The following is a 23903-nucleotide window of genomic DNA, read 5'->3' on the forward strand; positions in this document are numbered from 1 at the left end:
GAAATGGGGAAATGCTAACGCCACATGAAAAGAAATGGGGTTGCCAGTTTATGAGAAATCTTACAATGTTAGCAAAACAGAGGAAGTCAGCGAGCAGCATTAGGAACCTCTTGGAGGCTTTTCAGCATTATCTGAGCTGCTCCCCAAATAGCAGTAGGATCTTTGTAACAGTTTTCGGCTGTTATTTCTCATCTTGTTCTGCCAAACTTTGTGACCCCACAGTGGTGCTGAGTCTTCAGGGACACATCATCATCCCTGGCACTCCTAATCATGCACTGCTTTTGAGGTGCTGATGGAGCAGAAGTGTGTGGCTCTTTCTTCCTCCTCTGGCATGGCAGGGCAGTGCTGCCAAGGCAGTTAATTGCGGTTTTGTGTTCCTGCCAGTCTGGCCTGCTCACTTGCTATAACAGTGCAACCATCCCCTGGAGGTGCTGGGGCTCCCGCTGTGTGCGCTGGGGTGGAACTGCTAATAACTTTTTGCAGAAAAGGTTGTGAGCTGAGATGGGCCCTTTGCTGTGCACAGCCTAAAAACGTACCTGCACATTCAAGCTGCCCACCTGCTCCGTTGTCATCACTGCTCGCAGGAGGAGGAGATTGCACAGGGAGCCAAGCATGGCTTTGGCTGCAGCCGGGAGCTATGACGCCTGTGACCCAGCTCTACCCAGGATCAGCATGCCTCCTGCCCTTGTGAATATTTTATCGATGCACTTGAAATGTGAAAAGCCACTGCCGAGAGTCCAGGCTGCCTCTGTGAGCCTGGCCTGCCTGGAATACAAGCTGTAATTCGGCCCCCTCACCGTGCCGAGCGCAGCTGTGGCAGGGCAGGCTGCAGCTGCGTTAGTACATTTATGCACTAGACCTTGAAGATGTTTGACTGTTTGTTTTCCTTTTGTTGTCATAAGCAAACTCAGTGACTGTGAAAAGGGATAAATTAGCATCTCCAAAGACTACGAATCTCTCTGTTCTGGAAACAAGCAGAGAACAGCCAGCAGCAGTTCAGACTCCCTCACCCCACCATGCCCAAACAGGTTCTCTGAGACCTGGCCCAAGCCTTGGCCAGCCTAGGTTTGTATGAGCCACCAGATTTTAAGCCCTTGGCTGAGTTTGTGAAGAAGGAGATCAGTTGCAGCTTCTTAGACGAGAAGACCAAGTGGGATCAGCAGGTCAACTGGGCTGATCACTACACTGATTTTAGCTTTGTAGCACTTGGATTGAATACCGTAACTTGTATTTGAAGTAAACCTCTCTAAATCATATTATTCCATTGAGCCATGCAGTATGACCCTGCTTCATGTCCTAGGGTATCGCATAGGAGTGCAACACATCAAACCTAACACAGGCTCTGGATTGTACTGGACCCTCTCTGCACTGCTTACCAGGCAGCTGCCCACCTCTCCTTGCATGTACTTTCCAAAGCTGCGTGCTAGCTACAGCTGCCTAGTAATAAACTTCATAGTGGCCAGAGAATCCACATATTTGGGAATGGTAGAAAACACTCTAATCTCTGTAATAAATTACTCATTAACAGGCTGTGCTGTCAGAGGTAATTGATGCAGCCCATATTGCTCCCTGAGCAGGTTAGCACGTGAGTGGGCTTGTCTGCACCGGCAAGGCTGGTGTCACTTGTTCATGCTGCCTAGGAGGGGTCAAAAACAATTCTGCTGGTACTTTGATAAAACCATGGGCCTTCCTTTCTCTCTGATTAATCTGTAAATCTGGCCTTCCCCAAAAGATGCTCTTACTGAAGCTGCCTATTAAAATAGCATCTTCTAAGTGGTTTTCTCACCAGTTGAGGCTGATGGCAGATTCAGACCCTGCTTGCCCATTTTTGTCTCTGTTGTTTAGTTTTACCGGCTGTTTGAAAGTTGATCAGCCCAGGTTGCCTGATCTCAGGGACCACCAAGCATGGTTTGATATTACCTTCAAAGCACAGGCCATGTCCTGCACAGGAATCCCAAATTTGGAACTTTATTTATAAAATGACACATACAGGGACACACAGTCCTGGACCATATCAGCTCGATGGGGCGAATTTACTAGACAGGGCACACCATGACCTCTGAAGATGAGTGCAGGTAGTTTGGCAGGGGCTGGCTGGTGCAAAGCCTCTGTATATACTGCTGTAGGGAACACGCTCATGCTTTCACATTGCTGAATATATGTCAATGAATGCCACTATGCTATGTACAAACTTGAATAAGAACTTTTCCCCTAACTTAGATGGAGGAGATGAAAATGGCTTGGCAAAATGATGAAACCTCAGAGAGTGTTCCCAGAGTGCTCCGGAACAACTCATATGCAGGCACCCGGTAAATCATTCAAGAGGCTGTCTCCATTCCTCTGCTCATCTCCTTCCAGGTGAACTAAAACCCATAGAGTGGGTTATACGTTCTTCTTTCTGGGGTTATATTTAGATCATTCCTGCCAGCCAGGGTGGGAGGAAGAGACCAACAGTTCCCAGCAAGCACACAATGATGAACATCCAGAGAAAGATTCGGTCAATGACCATTGCAACATACTTCCAGTCTTCCTTCACCTGGGAACACAGAGACGAAAGGCTGATTATTAATGTTTAATCAGGATTAAAACTTAGTAAGACTATTGGTGCTTTATTCCAGAATACAGTATTTTAATTTAGCTCCAGAGACAGCAGGGAAGGGAGGGAATCTCTTTTTCGTGCAGCAGTCCCGTGCAATGGCAAAGATTTGTTCTGGCAGCTATCTGGGGGACAGATTGCCAGACTCGGAGGGTGTGCATGCACAATTGCACACTGTTCACAACTCTCCATGGATGACACACGCCAGTGGATAATTAAGCTTGTCTACACACTCAGTCCCATTTTCCATGAGCAACAGCTGTAATTGGGTGGGTAAATGAAGCTGAGATTCAAGCTGAGGGGAAAAAAAAGTATTGATGTTCCCAGACTCACTTACAGATTAATGAAGCCAAAGTCTTTCTGAGAAGGGATTTACTGCTTTGACAGAGTAAGAAGTGAAAACGAACTAGGAAATGAAAGAAGTGGTCTTCCTCATCCTGTTTTTTCTCCACTTTTGCCTTGCTGTGGGAGGGTTTTCCAGTGATTGCTCCCTGGGGAGGTCTAGTACTCATTTAAATCAGCAAGAAAGAATTCTTGTAAATGGTGATTTCATTAAGTGAGAAACCACATGCATGCGAAAACCTCTCTTATTATATTGCTGTTATTAATTTCTTTCCCAGGAAGAGGACCGATCAGATGGCAACGTTTTAATTGATGCGGCTGTACCCATTATAATTTCCTATAAAGTACTGCTCTGTGATGAATAGCCCTGCCGTTGCCTTGAGCGCTGGGCTGAAATTTGGCACGCTGCCTTGCTCTTTAGGGAAACCATCTCGGAGGGAGCTAGCTCAAACCTCCCCGGGGTGAGAAGAGAAATGGCTCCTCCATTCCTCCAGGACAAGACTAAAATCAATTATCCTTAGAGATGGTTTTGCTGCTCCTGACTCCTCTGAGAGATGGAAGCAGAGGCTGCAGCGGCTGCGGGTGCCGCTCATCCTGGCTGTAGCTGCCTCCAGAAATACCCAAACTTCCTACCCTAGCTGGCCTGGCACCCTGAGTAAACGGTGGCTGCACCATGCCCCAAACCTGCCAAACGCACAGGGCTGCTGCGGGCATGGGAAGAGCAGCGACCATAGCGACATGACACTGCGGCACAGCTTCTCATCCACAGATATTACGTTTTTGTTTTAAACATAGTAAATAATGAGGGGATAGCCCAGAACATTTTTTAGCAGGAGGGAGCTGAAACATGATGTGCAGGAGACCTTGCTTCTTTTTTTTTTTTTTTTTTTTTTAACAATTTGCTGAATATGCTGGAAATCCACTTAGGTAAAGGAAGCAACGCAAGCATCACTGAATAGCCATTTGCAGCTTAGCTGTAAATGGTGTTTTCAGAGACATCTTCAATTTATAAAATATTAGGATCTGTCAAGCATTCACACAAATACTCTCTCCGAGCACAACACAGCGACTCTGTAAACTCGCCCAAAGTCTTTTCTTTCTTCATCAGTCATGGATGCGCCACCCAATTTATCTTACACCTTGTGGGTGGCTCACAAAAATCATGATGTGTCAGAGGGAGAGAAAATACACTCCTGGCTTCTGTGACAAATGTTGAGTTGTTTTACTGAGCTAATAGAATTAGTCCTTGTGGGCAGGATATGTGCATTTACCTCATTTTGGCTTGTTGAACCCTTCACAAACTAATCATGACCCTTCAAACGTATTTCCTAAGCACTTGTGTCCACTCTATGCCGTAACACAGACACCACCCAGCTGAAGCAATGCCAGCAAAATGCTCGCTTTAACTACGCCTCTGATTATTTGCTTATTCAGGCCTTTAGGTCATCTGGTCTTGCTTCAGCTCCCTGGCTCAGTAAGCAGCTTTGTAAATTGGGAAATAAGAGGAGAGCACTAGAGAATATGTAATACTTTCCCATAATTTGTTTTCTGAACTAACAATCTTAAATTTCAGGAATACGTGGACGTTTTCAAAAGTGTAAGAATCAGTTATATATTTCCATGAAATGGATAATTTTATTGCCTTTAATAACAGCATCAAGTTAAGCAGATCTTTACTATTCAGTAGCGAGGTAACCGAACAGACACTGATCCCAAAGCTTATTACCTTCCTATGGGAAACTATGTTGTTTTACAGCTCCTAGCACAGTGATCTATAATTACAGAGAGTAAAAGCAATAGTAACTTAACTCTCAAAATTCAAAGGAATTCTCTTATCCCAAGGATAAGGTCAGAGTGAATAATTTCCCTTTGCTGTGCAGGTTTTCTAATTTATTCACTATTTGCTGAGAGTTGCAGTGAGGCTCTCTCAATCTGATATTTAATATTCCTAGTGAGAAGGATGGCTAAGCAAGCTCTGGGTGACTGTATTCCAGGGTTTAGTGGCTCATGATATAACCAAAGAGTAAAGATTTGCATTTTACAATCTGCTGTCCAGCTGGGAAGTTGGATCAAGGAAAAATTCCTCCATTCTAGTGAAGTAAGATTTTGTGAGTATTTCTGCTAGTAAGTAAGTGCTAGATCACTCCAAGAAAAGACATGAACTAGAGGAGTTTCTCTTTGAGAAAAAAAGGGGGAATGGGAAAAGAGGAACAATCTGATGAGTTCAACAGAGATGTGCTTTCAGGTGTAAAGGCATGTGCATACTCAACCAGTCTAGAAAATGATGGCTGGACATACATCAGGTGTTTGTAAAACAATATCCAGCTTCAGACCAAGAGCAGAGAATGGTGAAATTGGAAATTATGGAGATGCTATGAAAAAACAGAGCAGGAGGAAAAGAAAATTATTATTATTTTTTCTGACTGCACAGTAGTATTTCTTTGACTGAAACTCTCCAGCAGCTCACGTGGAACACAATCTGCAGCGGCATCTCTGGCAACGTATGCAGCTGTCAACATCTGGCAGTTCTGATCTGTGTTTTGATTAGTTTTTAAGAAGCTCACTCACAACTGTTTTAGGGAAAGGATTGGGGCAGGAACCAGCTGACTCCTCCACCCCCAAATTCTTGAAATGTTTGGTAACACGCAGCTCTGGTGGAGCCTGTGTTTCTGCTTCCTAGTCTAGCACCTTCCATATCCTAGCAGTGGGACTAGGGCAGGAGCCCAGGAGTTTGACAGTGGCCTGAGGTGCCTCTGGGACCTCCGAGTAACAGCTGATCCTCGGGAGCGATAGCCTGCACCACAGATTAGAGCAGTCCCTAGTGGGGTTTATTATACTTTGTTAAAAATACACTGGTGAGATTATCCTGTGTTCCTGCCCCCTCAGATTTACTCTCTCCCATTTTATTTTTAAGCTGTTTTCAAAGATTTGCTATTAGAGTAGTCATGAGAGAGATACAGTCATGAGGACGATGAGGCTTTCCAGACTGCAGTGTTGGTGTCTGGTTGTTTTGGCTCATGTGTGACATGCAACTTGTCTTGCTTCTCAGTCTATAATTAATTTCTAATGGCATTTTAAAAATATGCTGGGCTGATTCAATCTTCTTGTGTTTCCCCCAGTGTGCCTTTTTATCTGTGTTGTTTGCAGATATTTCTGTAACAAACAACTGCTCCTTGCATTTCCCTTTTTTTTTTTTTCCTGAAGCACTTAATTAAACAAGCTATTTACTTTTAATTTAGAAACACTGCCCCTGTGGCGATGTTGCTTTAGAAAAAAGACAGACACTTCAAGCTCTGTTCTTATTCTGAGGAGGTGTATGTCTCTAAAAATATTGCGCAAGAGACAGCGAGCTGTGTCCAAGGGGCTGCAGCTACATTAGAGGTGTCTGTCGATGCATTTTTTGGAAACTTCCATCCCAGGAAGAAATGCTGCAGTCTGATTTTTAAGATGAAAGCAAATTTCAGAGTACTGATTGTTTTCCCAAGAATTTCCCATTTTATTAACTCAGCTCTGCTCCTTACAGTAAATTTGAATTTCATGTGATAGTATTTCCTTCTTCTCTCTCATTTCCATCCAGAAAAAATGTGCTCTCCTACTTGACATTATCTGAATCCAGAAAAAGAAAAAACTATAGACTCAGACTAGACTCAGCAATTGTTCCCCCAAGTCTGAAGCACTGAACTGCCTACAGTGCAACCCACAATTGCTGAGAAAGAGCAGAAAACTGTGGCCAGATGGGTACTCTGTCCTACTGTCATGCTAGAGTGGGGGCGTCTGCTTCTCTTTTATTTTCTGAGAATATTGCCAGGCTCCCCACGGCTTTGAAATGCTGGTGAGGCAATCTGGCGAACAAATGAGACAGTTTCATAGGACAGGTTGGCCAAACTGTTCCAGTGGAGCCTGATGGAATCCAGCAACGGTAGTCCTGGCGGTGGCCATCCTCCATTCACCGTCCCCTTGTTGCTGGGTATTTTGTGGGTGCTTTTGCCAGTGGGCTGGCGCCAAGGGTCTGGCCAGAGCCAGCAAAACTGCTCCACTTCTGCTTTTGATGTTTAGGGCTGTGAATAGCTTTCTCCCCAAAATAATTGCTTCATTTCAAGAGGGAAGAGCAGTGGAGGGTGTAAGAAGAAAGTTGGTGGACTCTGAAGACTGTTTTCATTTTAAGGAAAGTTGAAATGATGGATTACAAAGAAAGAATCCATGATGCTTATTGACTCAGTTCTTGTTTGAAAGCCCCAAGGAGGATAGCCACCAGAAGGAAGATCAGTTGAAATGAGAAGCATCCCTGGTACAATAGTCTTTCAATTGCACCATGGGAAAATGTGTGAAAAACAACTCAATTCCATGGGTTTACTTGTGATTACTCCTAGTGGAAGAGAGTAGAGTTTAGTTCCCATAGTCTTAAAGTACCTGTGAAGTGCCTTAGCCTCATAAAGCAAACTGGGCTGTTGACTAAGGAAGATGGGGATTCACGTCCCTTCTCTGCAACAGATTTGTTCTCTGAAATTGAACAAGTCATCTCATCTCTGTGTTTTGGCTCTCAGTCCTCAAAATGAGGAATAAACAGTTGCTCCCTCAAAGGGATGTTGTGAAGTGAAAGACATTAAAGAACACAAGCATCTCAGAGTGGTACCAAAGGATGCATAAATGGATAGTAGCACTTAATCTTTTGTTGTTCCTGCTTGTATAGCTAAGTGCTCAGTGCTGAGAAAAATGCAAATATATAAAGACACTGTTCATGCCCAAGAAGTCTTGCATAAAAGCACCGTGACTTACATTGACTGTAAATCTTAAGATAATCAAACTGTAAACACAGCTGAAAAAGAAATGCCTTTGCTGACTTATCCCCGTAGGAAAAGCTGGATACGACTTTTCTTTAATACAAGAAATCAGGTTATCTTGTGCCTTCCTTCAGAACTGCCATAATTAAGTAGCACCTGGTAGCCCTAGTGCTATGGGGGAAGAGTTATGAGAGGTGCAGAAGGACGTGATGCTTGTACGTGTATCAACATCTCCAGTGGAAGAAGTGCTTTGAGTCTCTCTTTCCTTCTCGAGCTTGAAGCCACGTTTACCCCTTCAGATGAAGTGTGAAATTTGGCTGACCACCCACCTTCCCAGAGACAGAGCCACCTAACAAGGATTCGTGTTATGCAGAGCCAAACGTACCCTGAAATGTCCCCGTGCTACTACATGCTATGCACATCCATAACCTGTTTTGGGGAATTTGCTTTCCCAAACTCAATAACCGGAGTCGATACTTAAGAGAAAACAGAGAATGTTAATTCCCTGTCTGTCTGAGGCTTGTCTATAAAGAAAAAGTCAGCTAAATTCCCAAGAGATGACTACTTTCTGGTTCTCTTTCTTTCATAATTTTAGCTGCCAGTTGGCAGACTTTCTATTCCCCAGTAATAGCTTTAGGGATGGGTTATGCCCAGCAATGCTGAGAGATGCTCCAGTAAGGCCCAGAGTACCTACAGCTCTCACAAAAGTCAGAGGCATTTTCAGATCTCAGCATCTCACAGGAGATGTTTAACAGTTGGTGAAGCCATAGGACAGACAGAGGAGCTCAGGCAGGTCAGGACAGTACAGTCAGCTTCCAGGGAGGATCCTGTTTCTATACTTTCATCTGTAGAAAACCGAAGGCACAGCTGAGAGCCGTGGTATGACCCAGTGTCCAACCAGCAGCATTGTGAATTGCTAACCCACCAAAGCTCAGATGTTAGAGCCATGTTGTAGCAATCAAAGTTAAAGTGCACCCACTGATATCATTTTGCAAAGGCTCAGGCTTTGGAGAGCCAAAGGATTTCTGTTTTCTAACAGGTTTTGAGCTCAGAAAAATTAATTCCCCCCCCCACACACCCCTAATAAATAAATGAAAAAGGAATGGGGAGGAATTACTGTTCTTTTTCACAACTGGTCCTACTAACATCTTTGACAACAACTTTACTCCTATTTTCTCCTGGAGAATCCTATTGCTTCAGCACAGCCCTGAGCGTGGTCCGGTTATGCTACCCTCCCGGTCCACAGCCCTACCACAACCCCAAGAGCAAACACTGTGGCTATGCCTGCAGTGACCAGTGGGTCCAGAGGCTGTGTCATGAGGTGGCAGAGCCTGCAATAGCAAGTATACAGTTTGTATAGCCGATAGGTTTGGTGGGTCTCCTTTAGCAGACTTACTCAAGGAGAACAGGCTAAATTAGCACACTTACTGAGAAATCTGCATCTTCTGCTCGCAGGTGGTCTGCAATATACTGAACTCCTTCCACCGCCAGCTTCAGGGCCGGGGACATCAACAGAAGATGTTGTTCTTTGGTGCTGTGCGTCTTGGCCCCTTGACCTGATGTGCCAGCGGCCTCATTCTTTTTGCACTTACATTTGCACTGATGGGGTTTGTGCTGGGGTTGTTCTTCATTTAGGTGGCACCGCTGGGATGCTGGAGAGCCACTGGATTGACCGTTGGTCTGGGACGAGTCCTCCTGCAGGTAGCAATACTGGATGCTTCGGGACCTACAGCGGATGCTACCTTCCTCTGCTTTATTGGGGCTGTACATCTGCTGAGCACTTAAGGATCTGCCTTTCGAGATGGATGTGGTCTGGGTGTCACTCAGAGGATGGCACGAGGACTGTGGTGAGGAGCTGGATACGTGAACAGGCTCTGGGTGAAGCACAGTATACTGGCTGGAAGGAGATTTGCAGACAGGTTGGGGCTTGACTGACTCCCCTAGATGGGCACAGAAGGAAGATGTAGGTGATGGCTCGTTACTCTGGCTGGGGGAAGATGAGGTAGTAAAGTTGGGTCCCATGTCAGTCTCGGACCAAAGCCTTGGTGTGTTGGTTATTTTGTGCATGGATTCAATGAGCTTCTTACAATTGTCTTTCACTGCAGAGGGCCGTTTCATAAAGAGGAGGCGTGGGACTATGTCAAGAAAGATCCTTCTCACCCAGTCAGGCATAGTGTGGGTACGTGGGGAACGATGGTGCACGTTGAGCACAAAGACAGTAATGATGATAGACAAGGTGACAAATATCATGGTGAAGAGCAGATACTCTCCAATCAGGGGAATGACCAAAGAGGTTGAAGGGATGATCTCTGTGATGAGCAGAAGGAACACAGTGAGTGACAGCAGCACTGAGATGCACAAAGTTATCTTCTCTCCACACTCAGAGGGCAAGTAGAAGACCAAGACAGTCAAGCAAGAGATAAGCAGGCAGGGGATGATCAGATTGATTGTGTAGAACAAGGGCAGCCTCCTGATGATGAAGGAATAAGTTATATCGGGGTAGATCTCAGTGCAGCATTCATATTTCTTGCTGTTGTAATTGCCCACTGCATTTATGATAACCCATTCCCCGCTCTCCCAGTAGTCAAGCTGGTCCACATGGCTGTGCATGCTCACCAAGTCTATCTTGGCTTTGTCATAGGTCCAGGAGCCAAACTTCATTTTACAGTTTTGCTGGTCAAAGGGGAAGAAGGTAACATCGATGCTGCAGGAGCTTTTATAGATAGCAGGTGGCATCCATTTAATTCTCCCGTCGTAGAAGAGGTGGGCCTTGGTCAGGTGGGTGACTGCAAAGTCACCATCAGCACTGGGAGAGATAGATATAAGATGAGAAAAGGAAATGGTGCCTTCAAAGCTTGAAAGTTAGGGATTACATTTAACAAGTACATTTAACAAATCTTCTCCCACCTAGGCAGGCAGAGCATGTGTACATCTGGAAAACCTCCTCAGTGCATACACCTGCCACATCTGTGTGCCACTTGAATGAGATGGTGACAGAGTTCAACTCTAAGGGTAATACCCCACAATGCTGATCTGCACATCATTCTCTGAGATGGGACACCATTTGTTGAGATCAGAGGAACCTCAAGAGAGATCTTCTAGGACACACAGCAATGCAGCCTGCCTTTCCAGGCTAAGAGGTGAAGAAAACTATTCCATCACATATGCAGAAAGACCTTAAATATGACAGCTGTGACAATAGTCTATCTTTAGACTTTTCTGGGACTTCTTAACTCTTACTAAAGAAATAGGATATATAGTGCCTGGCTTCCAAAAAATACACTTAGGGCATTTTCTGACATGCCTTTGTACTTGGCAGAAGTGAGAGGTACATCATGCACAAGCACTGTATCCATCCACACTAGCCAGTAGTGTTTTGAAATCTGGTGGCCTATGCAAGCACTGGATTTGCCTGCAAATGTCAAGCCTCACCTTGCACAAGTAGTCAGTCCCCTGAGGTGCATATGCATAAATATTCCTTGAAGCTCTCCCATAAACACCCTGGCAAGGGTTGAGTTTTCATTGCCTTAGAGAGGTGGGAGGATACACTATCAAGTAGTGTGGCTGTGGGCTATGCAGAATCAATTGTGACACCTGCTATAAATAAAACAATGTTGGGTAATCTTTCAGTCTGTTGCACAGAAAGCAATAAGAACTCCTATTAACAGGAATAACAAAAGGTAAGCTGTTGATTTCCCACTCTGGGAGAGAACTGTCTTTTACGGTGTATTCTTACAGGGACTATCCCAGTTGGGCTCTCTGTGCTGATATAAGATAAATATATAACAATCCAGCATTTTATATCAGCAGATTTGCCATTTATCAGACCATTTCCCAGGCAGTGAAAAAGCTATTCCATAAACAGTGCCATTTGTGTTTGGATCTGATTTTTGCAGCCGGGCAGCTAGGGAAAAATGCACTGATTTCCTGCAGTACCATACCATGTACCCACCACAGGCTGTTTCCAGCTTGTCATGGGGACTGGGATGTAAGTGAAGGAGATCAAACTTGGCGATAGGAATGGCAGGAGCACTGGGGATGTGAGGGAAGAAAGGCAATGGGGTAATGCTGTACTTGACCTATAATATCGTAGGAAAAGGGAGGGAGACTGAGAAAATCTGAGCCCTTGTACTGGCATTGGGATGCCCTGACCCTGAGACAGCCCTGTCCTTCATCTCCCTCTGCAGCCCCAGCCACAGCTCCGTTCCTCTCGTACATCCATTGCTCTACTAGTACAAATTAAATGTTTAACCTGCCACTTGCCCCGGTGTGTGGAGCAACAGAAAAAAATTAGCTCATTAATAGAGTCAATTAGCAGAGTAAGTAATTAGTGCCCTACACAGCTATACCATCAAGAAGCCCTATTTCTCATCTGCTCTCACTGAGGGGAGCATGTGAGCACTCCAACATTTGTTTAAACGCCAAGTCTGGGGCCAAGTCCACAAGCACCTCTGCAACAATGTCCATCCTCCGGGCAGCTTTTGGAGGATCTGCAGCCTGCATTAGTTTACACAGAGAGGCAATACTGAAGCATACAGGTGCGCACAAGCCCATCTTGTTCAGCTAATCATCGTGAAAGAAGCTGGATGTTCAAATCACAAAATTATCCCTTCACTTGAAAGTGAGCCAGATCCTTAGGGATGTAGCCTCTCTGTGTAATGATTCTCCGAAACTTTAAACATTCTCTCTCTCCTAACCCTGTGCTTTGTATTTGCAGACAGAGTTTTGGTATCTTCAGACAGACCCTGAACCAAAGTCCCTGGTCTGAGCAGCCTTAAGATGTGAATGACATTTGGATACAGCTGCAAATTTTTCATCCTGGGTGAATGTCCAAAAAATGCCGGTTGGAAAAAGCAGGGGAAATCTGGGAAACTGAACTCTTTGGAGAGCCATGCCTCTGAGTTTCCTTCTGCTGAGGGAACCACATCAGTAGAGAACTGACATTCCCAGTAAATGGGCTTCACTGGGCATGTTTGAACTTCTCACTGTGGCTCAGAGTAGAGATATGTAAGCAGGGTAAATTAGCCACGCTGCTGTGGATAGTTCATATCCCAGCCAGCTACACTGTGCAAAGGTAGTAGTGACAATCATCTTCACCATTTGTTCTTATTTATATACACACACATATACATATATATACACAGATGTATGTATGTATACATACATATATAAATAGATAGATATGTATGTATATGTGCCTAATTTCCCAGGCAGCATACCACCCACGCGGTAAGCATATGCTTACTGGATTTGAAGCCGTGCTTGCTGGCATGCTGGCAACGCAGAGGTGATCCTAGAGAGAGGCTTTCTTTCTGGGTGAACCTGTTCATTTTGACACAGGACGGCGCCAACCAGGTCATGCAGCTGTTAATGGTCTTTCAAAGTCTTTCCATATCTCCTCCGAGAGACAAAGTTGCGGCAACTGACTGCAAATGAAGCCTGGAGTTACAAGCCTGGGGAAACCCTATTTCCTTGCAGAAGGCCTTGTTGTGGGAAACCCATTCTCAGCCAAGTTACACGAGCAGCTCTGATTGTATATTGTGAATATTTCCTTAGACAGGAGGGTGGGAGATCTGATATAGTGGGACAGGGAAAATCTGTTTTGTAGTCATTCCTTTATAGCAGTAACACATTTTCATCTAATTCAATCTAGACCACTATGTTATGACAGTTGTCATGAAAAACCATTTGGAAGAATGAGCTGGTGAAAGGTAAACATCACAGCAAGAACTCTGGAGAATTAAGATAGTGAGGTTCTCCTGATTCCTGTGACCTGACAGCTTTAAATATCTGTCAGTAATAAAGTGCCAGAGCTCTTATATTTTCATGTCAAATTTGCACACCAATAAAGCGAGAAGGCAGTTGCTTGTTCCTTTTCTGATGGAAATAATTCTGCAGCCTTTGATTCCTTGTTTTGAGAATAAAGTCTCTTCTTCTAAGAACTTCTGAGCGTCTAAGGGTTCAAGAACAGCATTGTTTTACTGGCAGACATCAACTGTGCTTCATTAAAAAGCTTGCTGATGGAGATTTTTTTGCCAGTTTCTATTTCCCCTGCAGTTGGGAAATACATCATCTCACAAAATTAAATATGTTCAGAATGCATGTAAATGAGGCACACATTTATTTTAATTTCTGATTATACAATTTTAATCCAAGCACAGCTTTAAAAGTCTTAAAATTAGCTATATGCATATATAGATATAGCTAAAATGTCCCTCATTTAAAGCATTTTTCATCCAACAGCACTAACCAATACAGAACAGGGCACAAGATCTTTTCAAACAAACTGGTAAACATTGGATGCGGCTGTGACATTCCGATTAAGACATTCTCCAAAGACAAATTACAGAATTCTTTGTTCAGCAATTATTTTGTGCTGCCAAAACGGTCACTGCGAATTCACAGAATCACAGAATAGTTGAGGTTGGAAGGGACCTTTGGAGATTGTCGAGTCCAAAGCAGGGTCAACTATAGCAGGTTGCTCAGGACCTTGTCCAGTCAGGTTTTGAATATCTCCAACATCTTGGCTCTTTGGATACAAGATGGATGAGTCCAGCTGCATCTTAGGTACGTAGATGTAGAGGTCTATGTGGAGATATGTATTTGTGTACAGATGTGTACTTCTGTAGGCCCCATCTCAGTTTTGCTTGCTTCAAATGTTTTTAAATCATTGGTAATGGAAATTCCTATCATTCTTCAGTAAAATGAGCTTCTGTCTTAGAAACAGCGGTGCTACAATGAGAATCCTATGCTTATTTCATCAGACTGCTCTGAGCAGGGCTCGGTTTGTGCATTTTGCTTTGACGCCTCCCTTTGCCAAGAATTCTCATCAGCACTTTGGAGACAAATCTCTAGCTCTGTCCTGAGAAAAAAAGGTAGCAGAAGGCCTTGGATGCTCACTCAGCAACAGCCCATGGGAGAGAACCCTCTTACAGATTTCCTTCTTTCAGTTCCTGTATTTCTGGAAAGAGCTTGGGGGCAAATCTCAAGGACCTCTAGAAATAAAATTTGTCTCTAAAAGCATAGTCATCTAAATTCCCAGAGGAATCAGGAAAGCTTAAGTGCAAAGTAGCAGTTATGGGTCCTTTATAAGCACAACCTAGTACAAAATGACAAGATATGGTCTGTTGGGAAGAGTCAGTAAACACAAAGAAAAATGTAAGAATGTTTCCAATTCTTTTAAGGTTATACTAGGGCATTTTCTGATGTTTCTTTTCCAAATAGCTTTGGGATGAGTCAGGAAACCGGTGTCATTCTTTCCATAAGCCTCACTGGCTGCAAACACGGTAGTATAGTTCAAAAGAACAAGTCACTACAGTATAGTTTGAAAAAATGATCCACTTTCTCACGATTTTCAAAAGCTGCCTACCAGCTGATCTTCTAACCCAGTCCAGCAGTCCTTTGTGTCTGTATTACCACTGGGTGAACTCCTCAAGATATTTCCTCCTCCTAATTACAGAAACTTGTGCTTGAATGCTCTTCATGTACAATCTTGCCTTTTATTTATTTTTTGTGACCGTGAAGGCTAAAGCGGGAATTTCTGTCTGAAACAGCTAACACCAGAAAATATTGAGAAAATATAAATTCTGAAGTCTGAATATTCCCAAAAGCTTCTTCCCAGGTATTACAATCACTAGGCTAGAGAAGGGAAATGCTCCAATGCTATCGTGACTATCCAGTCGAGAACAAATCAGCAAAGCTCACATTTCAAATTTTCCTTTAACTACACCCAGAAAAACATGAAATGTGCTTAAAGTCCATTCATGAATGGGAAAAGAAGCCAATGTAGACGATTAGATAATTCATTTATAAATGATTTGATCATGTCTGTAGAGCCTTTACAACCTCAGATACAGAACAGCTGGCCTCCTTGGCAAAGAAAGAGAAAAAGAGAGGCTCTGTCATTTCATTATTAACTCGTATTCCTCTGTTATACATATGTTTTGTCACATCTAGTAGGAACTATTTACAGAGTCTTGGAACTTATCTCATCAAGCCTGAAAACTCAATGGCATATTAATTTCCCCACAGGATATTAATTTGGTTTTAGTTTCCTTATGAATGTTGACAACTACAAATACTCTCTAGGCCAAACCAGCCAAGTTTACTGATTTAATTTGGGCCTCTAGAGTGAATAAATGGAAGTTTTTGACAATAATGAGTTTAGATATGAGAATAGTTCATAAGGGGTTAGGTTTCCTTAAAGATTCAAATCTCAAATCAATTTAAATTTTACCATTTCTAAACATTCCCCAAGATGAAAACAGGAGAGGCATTAGCTTAATCTCCTAGGCAGAAGCTCATTTTTCCAAAGCATAGCATCCCAAACAGAAGTATCATAATTCTGCCAGTGCACCTCGTAAGCAGTAAATAAGTGACAGTGAAAAGCCTGAACAGTGCAAATGGCCAGTGCGGCCACCCTCTCTCTTGCACCAAGGTCTGCACACAATCTCGTTGCTGTTAGAGGCCTGGAATTATGTGCATGTACTTTAAATTCCCTGTAAACTATACATACATATCCATATACATATATATAGAGAGAGTGTGTGTGTGTGTATATATATATAGTGTGTGTATATAGATATATATATATATACACATATGTATGTATATCCATACATAACAACATGAGAGGAGATCCTTGGTAGCAACACCCAGGACTATGCACCAGCTTTTTGCAAAGCGTTCCTTAGGCATTTCTAGCTGAGACGCCTACAAAGACAAACATGGTGTGGTTGCACAGTCACTGAGCTGCCAGACAGAAGAGTCCGACCTCAGTGTCTTCACGCTATGCGGTGGCTGCAGGCCTTGCCTCGCATGCATTGTGCCCGCCATGCCATGCCCTGCAACCCCTCCAAAATATGAAACTTGATCGCTGGAGCAGTGCAGCTAAAATAATGACTGCAGCTTGAGGCGTGGCTGATAAGTTAGACAGAAGACCAAAGTGCAGGATGCTGATTGTACATCCTGAGACAGAAAACAGTCTACACAAGGTATATTTGACACTGTATGAAAGAGCATGGGCAAATGTAGTATTAAAGAGGTATAGAAGTAATGAAAAACCATTACTAGCTAATGGTTGGTGCTTACATACATGTTTAATTCATGGTTAGAGTAACCAATTAAAAATGCATGATAGACTCATGGCAACCAACAGCAGAATATATGGTTATTGATGATTAATATGGAGAAAGGGAGAGTCACAGCTTGGATTTAGATAGCTAGGGCGCTAGGAGGTCCAGAGCACAGCAGCAGAGCGGCCGAGGCCTTCTCCTTTAGCACTAGGGCCCTGCTTTCGTGGCCCATGCTCAGTCACCCGAGGAGAGCATGGTGAACCAAGGAGGGGTAGATGCAAGGCCAACACTTCAGGCCCTTGTGCACCAGCAGCAGCAGCTGAGTGGCTTGAACTATGAGGGCCCTATAGAGCATGGAGATTTGCATAGCACTTTGATTATTTCCTTTGGCACTACAGTCTACTTCAGCAGCCTCCAGAAGCTCCTAAAGTGATAATCTTTATCCTTGTCATTAATTAAGCAATGATTTCTCCACACAGAAGACGGGCACATTCAATTTCTCCAGGGGAAGCTGCGAGCGCCTTTCTTGGCTGCAATGTGAGGCACTTGTCATATAATACTTGTGCTCAGAGTATGTTCCTGTAGGGTAGGAAGGCCCACGTGCCTATAAATTAATCATTTCTATTGGCCTAATCTGTCAGAGGTGCTATGTGAGGGCCCAGTGATTTCCAAGAGGTTTGCAATCACTCCCCACCACTGAGGATCAGAGATAAGCCATTGGAAAAGATAACAATTTCAGTAGTCTCCAAAGCTCGCAATCCCCTGGACAGATTTCTCCCTCAGCCATTTTTTAGGAAAATAAAAGCAAAATCATATCAAACTAGAACCAGGAAACTGTTCACTGGAAATGGGTCTGCCTTCTGTTGTGAGTGTTTTCTTTGAGTGTTAGCCACATGCAAAGACATTTTTGTTTGATGCTTGCAACAAGTGTTTTCTCTGGAGCCTGTGCTGGGGAGGGAGGCTGGGGCTTTCTAGCATCCAAGGAGACTGCAGAGTTCTGATGTGATAAGTAAAGTCGAAGGAAAAAAAAAAAACAGAAAAAAAAAGTAGTCTTGGGATGCAGACACCCTTTTCAAGAATACCCACAGGCCCCAAAGGAAAGGAAGGGAACAACCATCTGCTCCCTATGAAGTATCCTTGTGGGAGACAGATTTCAAGCATTTGGGACTCAGGTACAAATACCTATTTGGAAATAATCCCAAAATTGTGTTGCGCTGACTTGAAAAACAACCTACAAGCACCCCTTTGCCCTAGCAGCTGCAGAGAGTTTATAATACCAGTATCAAGAGCCTGCCCTCACTGCTGCTAACACACGAGGTGCTGAAATGCTCTGCTCTAAGGAAACGCTATTGATCAGGGATGAGAGGCTGAGTAAAACATAGAACATAGCTTAGTACGAGTGAAGACCAAAAAATTAGTTTGCCTTAGTCTGCATTTGGAGACATGGCAAGTCTGATATTTTTCAGCATATTTTCCTTATTTATTCCCATCCTTCGAAAGCAGCTTTTCCAACTGACGGTAAAGAATTAGAGGAGGGCTGAAAGCTCAAATCCAACTTAGTTATGTCTCCAACATGCGAAAACAAAGCAATACCTGACATCACCCGCATAATTTGCAGTCCAGAGGAAGGATCAGCAGGAGAACCAAACCCTTGTGAAGAATACAGTGGTGTCATTTAAGGCATGTCTGGGACAGGTATTGCAAGAACCTACAGAGACTTCGACCAAAGATAACAAATACAATACGGAGAGACAGTTGCAACAATATCCTTGATGCCATACACTGAGCAAATGTGCCAGGACTAGGTTTGCCTTCCAGTTACCAAGCTCACACTCACTTGTTGTAGAGAACAATATCCGGCCTCCAGATGAGCTCTGAGGGGATTCGGATGGATGTGACATTTTCGTATTCTTGGGGGTCCCAGCGCAGCTTGTAGTCATGCCACTCCTGCCAAAAACAAGGCAATTGCAAAGCCGAGGGAGTTGGGATTGCAAAACTGAAAAGGAGCAGGGAAAATCACATATTTTGGTGTACCCACCTGCTTCACCCACACATTTGTGGTCATCATTTGATTCTTCTCATCCTACAATGCAAGATCAGATGTCTGTTACAGGAGCAGACGAAGTGGCCCAAGGAACTCGTGAAACTTCACTTAATTCATTAATTCATTCTTAATTCATTTCTGTAATCGTAAACTACTTCAGCAATAAATGTAAGTTCCATCTTGGAAATAAAAAGCAGATGTTTCTGCCATTTAACATGGGAGGGGGCACAGCTGTCTGATGCCACGGAACAGCTGAGCCTGCGCCTAAGCAATCTTGCAAGCAGACCGAATCAGATTTATTAGGATTTGCCTCAGTGTTGATAGATTCAACACTGGGGCCATGGGGACAGGCAGAAGAAAATGCTCCACAGCCTGGCTTTGTCCTCAGCGTGGAGGAAAGGGCTTGCCAGATAAATACATCCCTCCTCACGTTCATGTATACGCACCACGTATGGATTATAACAGCTTTATTTGCAAGTACTTATACTGTGAAACGTTACTGGTGCACACAGTTCTGGAAACCTGAAGCTCAACAGTATTTCTCATTGAACAAAATGCATGAACTTAGAGCAGCATGGATTGACTTCCACGAATAAACGCAAGTGGCTCCGCTGACACATAACCTTTTGAAAAATCTATCTGGCGTATACCCATGCAGTCCATTGATAGACTTTTCCCTACCTCTAAGCACAAATAGTATGAGAATGTAAAAATACATATATGCTTTTAAATAAAGTAAGGCAGATAGATACAACGCTGGCAGCACTGTAGTAGAATTCGTTACTACCTGCTGCTTGCCTTGCATGCCGATTACAATCCTTTTGTAAATAACCAGGATGAACTACTTGGGGCAGAGCCTAGACCTTACCCAATTAAAGGGTTACACCAGAGCTAAGCGCTTATTTTTGTGTTCGTCTCTTTTTGCTCGCTCTTTGGCCTGGCATTAAAACCAGCTCAGCTGACAGGGCTCCTTTGGACCAAACTGCTGATCATTACTCTCACTCTCACGTCAGTCCAGAATTAATTATGAATATCAGAAGCCGTGAGGTTCACGGGGCTGGGGCTGAACCTCCTCACCGTGGTTGTCTGAAAAAAAAAACTGATCAGAGATACCCTCATCCAGGGGTTTGGGACAGTGAGTGCTGTGGCTACCATTGCTCTCTTCCCACTGGGACTTCTGCAGTCTGGGACTTGCATCTAGGTTGCAAATCAGCTCTTTCCACTAGAGATGGTGGAAAAATGTTCCTCCCAACCCATTTCCCACGGAAAACTTCTTAGGTTTTCAACAAAGCATCAATAGAAATTTTTTTTTATTTCCCCTCCTTTGCTCTATTTCTTATCTTTCCTTTTCTGAGAATGAGGGAGAGCACAAAGGAGGAAAAAAAAAAGTCTTCAATGCTTAATTTTTGTCACAGTGTATCAGACCAATCAGGCAATTAGAAAATACATAGAGATTCAAATGAATAACAGAGGAAGAAAAAATCCAGCTACTTCTTTGGGTTTAGGCGGGAGATCCAGGAATGGCACTAGAGAAGGCTGCTGTGCCCAAGACCGCACCACTCCTTGGGCACACACACCACTACCACTATGTAAGGCAAGCATCTGAGGACCTCCACCACAGTTCCTGGACTGGAGATCCCAAAGTCACAGGTGCTATCCTTCTAGCAGCATTTTTCTCCCTAGCTGGATGCAGGTCCTTGGTGGAAATTCCTGCCGATTTTACATTTTGATACTACACCCGAGGGCTCTGCTGTTCCCCTGGCCTGGGCGGAGGATGAGGCTGGTCCTGTGGGTTTCTCTTGTAGGGGAATCTGCAATGTGCTATTGACTGCCTAAGCTTCAGGCTGCACAGTTCCCTTCTTCAGTGCAGAGGTGGCCCAGAGGACAGTAGGTGGTTTCCCAGCCGATGGCGATGCTGGACTGCATGGCCTCCTTTCTCAACATGAAGGCACCATGCAAGGGCCTGCAGAGATGGGACTTAGGAGTCCAGATGTGTTTCTCAGTGACTGCTACCAGACTCATGCCTTGATTCCCCCACCACTTTCATTTTGAGACTTCTAGTCTCAAAATAACCTCAGTGCCCTGGGGTGATTTAAGGATACAGAGGGATGCCACATTGTGCATTGATTTTTTTTTTCTCCCCCCAGCTTTTGTCAGCAGGAGCCAGGATTTGAATACAACTCTGATTTCTCTTTCACACTCTCTGTCGTTGGGAGCAGAATGTCAGGTCTCGCAGTCAGACCAGGGCTCACATCGAAACCGTGTTGCTCTCAGGACAGGGAGAGACAGTTCAAAGGCCACTGTGATGGGTGGGATGATGCATCAGGGACGGGGTTATCCAACAGCAGCGTGGGATGGGAGGGAAGGAGGCCTGTCCTGCAGGTCCGTCAGCCCCTCCACAGAACCACCTGCTAGTTGCACTTCTAAACACTGACATAATTTTAAAAGATTAATTCTTCTTAAGTACAACAGGAAAGGCACTACAAAACATGTGTATTGATCCCACTCTTCCAAGATTCAGCAGCTGCAGAACAGAAAGTCTCTCTTAAGCCTCCATAGTCACCGATGTCTCATTTGAGCTTTATTAATTATTCAAATGAAAACCATACAACTTCAACGTTAGCAACTGCAAACGGCTCTGGATCCCTCAGGCTTACGTAAGGGAGGGGGGGAGAATGGAAAATCGTTTCTGTATTGCACAGTTGGAGGCTAATGCTTTTGCATGTAAGGAGCTGTGACTCTCAAGACACTCGTGTGTTCGATTTCCCGACTCCTGGCTAACCTGGGCTACGTCTCCTCTGCATCTTGGGCCTAAAGCTGTGTGACAACGTGGCACGCTGCGCTGCTCTTTCGTCACTGCACGTTTGGGCTGTTCTCACACGAACGTGGCAGCTCCAAATCTTACTCTTTCCCGTATAAAAACCTGCCTCTCCGTTTTTCCCTTCTCACACAGAATGAGTCCCAATGACAAATTGAAGGGCTGAATATTTTGGGGTTCACCAAGAATGAAGGTCGTCATAATTTCCCACCACTGAGAAAGAGTTTTTGATCATCTCCACAGGCCAAACAGCTCCTGTGGCCTGGAGGGAACAGGCAGTATCCCTGCAACACTGTGTATGCAAAAGGTATTGAGGACAATTTAAGATTTCTGTTTATTGCTTTGGCTGTTTGAGTTATCCATGACTGAGGTCCTGGCACTAAGAAATCTCAGCTTCTTCAAGGGAGAAAACGAATGTTGCGGCCAATCATTCTTTCTAAAAGTTCTTTCTCCTGTTACATAAATTTTATGTTTCTATAAATAAATGCATTTAAATTATAAAATACATCTCATATTTATATAAAGCACTTCAGTGCATATCAGTCCATAGCACAAATCACTTTGTTTTGTGCATGGCATATGTAGCTTGAATATGTGTAGCTTCTACTTGAGCAAGCATTCAGGAACACTTTTGTGGCTAATACCTGCCAAATTGGCTAACAAGCCTCACAACCTCCCTTTGCACAAAGCTCTTTAGGCAAGCTCTGTCCCAGAGGTGTGCAAGTTACTGCTCCAATGAGCTTGTGTAAATTATAGTGTTAATAATTATGCTCAAATTCCAGATTAGCTACTTGCTTTTTCCTTAGCCAGTGCCCTCTGGCACTTACACCAGTCACTCCCATGCCCTGCTGAGATCCATCCCCCTGGGTTTGATAAGAAGTTCAGAATTTTCACGATAGTAAGTAAATCCCTGACCCGCATGATCTCAGCTGCCCGTTGCACTCGTGGCTTGCACTTACGACGTCGATGAGCTGGGCGATGGACAAGCCGAAGCGGACGAGGACCACATCCGAGATGTTGGCCACTGGGCGGGACCACTTGTTATACCCGGAGAAGAGCTTCTTCAGGAGCCGCTCCTCGGCGTGGGCTCGGGTCTCCATGTGGCCGCGGCCTGGGGGCAGGCGGGGTACGGCAGTGAAACGCGCACGGCAGTGCCACCCTGGTGACATCCCTCCTCTGCCCTGCCCTGGGCATCGCCAGGTGTTTTCACTGCCTTCACCCACCATGGCTAATCCCCAGCTATAGCACTGCTGTTGCAGGAGGGGTGATTACTACAACCACTGTAAAAACACAACATGGACCATCCTCCTCCAAAAGCATTTAAAATTTTTGGCGGCTTTGTGGCATGGCAAGTTGCTAGCTTTGAAGTCTGCAGCTAGGAAAGAGAGATGCTCACTTTGCTGTCATACAGGCACAAATTGGGGAAGCAAAGTAACCTGCTAGGGGTGCTAGAAAGGGCAAGACAAGAAGGAAAAAGAAGCCTTTCTCAGTCAAAACCTGTTAGGAGACAGGGTTCTCGGATCAGATTTACACATGGAAACTGAGATCAAACATACCAGGAAAAAAAAAAAAACAGACAAAAATTCAGCCCGCCAAACAAAGCGCCATAGTTGATCTTTCACAAATTGATTAGCTCCTCCTGGTTACCTTTTCGCCTGCCCTGAGTTATACAAAGGGATGCATTCGCTGAGCCCTGGCTGCCCTTTCTCTCCCGCCAGGGCTGTAGCTGGGGGACACATTAACACACTTGATAACAGGAGGAAAAGCCGAGCAGGGAGGCTGAGCCCCTGCATGTGTTCAGCCTCCCCTTCCCCATCACAGCTTTAACCATTTCCCCTGCGAATTAGTTAATAAGCAGAAAATAAAAGCAAAAACCAGTGCTTTGTAGGGGCTGGTATTTCGGGGAGCTACAGTGAAGGGGCAGGAGGATGCGTGAGTGGGGAAAAACCTTCCTGCAAACCACTGGGCTTCATAGCATGCCTTTGGGAGGGCTCGGGGAGAAAAGAGCTAAAGAGAAGAGCAGGAGTAAAACAGCCTCCTCAAACTTACCAGGGAAGATGCTGGCACACAGGAGAAGGAGGAGGCTTCTGTGAGACACTCGAAATCCCATGGTGGAGCCGAGCTCAGTCTCTAGAGCGCAGAGCCTCCCAGCAGGGCAACTTTTCCTATCTGAGTCTCCGGCTCCTCCACCTTTATTCCCCTAAACTGCTCTTTCTCTCTCTTTCACCTGCCTCTGGCAGGGGAGAAT

At 44.4% G+C, this 23903-nt stretch overlaps 1 protein-coding gene across 2 annotated transcripts; it reads right to left on the reverse strand.

Moving 5' to 3' along the window:
• Positions 1 to 1949: 1949 nt before the first annotated feature.
• Positions 1950 to 23863, reverse strand: CHRNA4 (cholinergic receptor nicotinic alpha 4 subunit). 2 transcript variants are annotated; one of them, XM_009670977.2, is made up of 6 exons: positions 23705 to 23863; positions 22615 to 22766; positions 18832 to 18876; positions 18631 to 18740; positions 9148 to 10525; positions 1950 to 2536 (listed from the first exon to the last, which is right to left on the reverse strand). In XM_009670977.2, the coding sequence occupies exons 1-6, from the start codon at positions 23763 to 23765 to the stop codon at positions 2411 to 2413; spliced, it is 1872 nt and encodes a 623-aa protein (XP_009669272.2). In that variant the 5' UTR covers positions 23766 to 23863; the 3' UTR covers positions 1950 to 2410. The 2 variants fall into 2 exon arrangements, with proteins under 2 accessions (XP_009669272.2, XP_009669281.2); XM_009670986.2 differs by lacking the exon at positions 23705 to 23863 and having other exon boundaries at positions 2318 to 2536; positions 22571 to 22643.
• Between the last annotated feature and the right edge of the window lie 40 nt (positions 23864 to 23903).

Source organism: Struthio camelus, chromosome 18 (genome assembly GCF_040807025.1).
Source record: "Struthio camelus isolate bStrCam1 chromosome 18, bStrCam1.hap1, whole genome shotgun sequence".
Taxonomy (NCBI): Eukaryota; Metazoa; Chordata; class Aves; order Struthioniformes; family Struthionidae; genus Struthio; species Struthio camelus.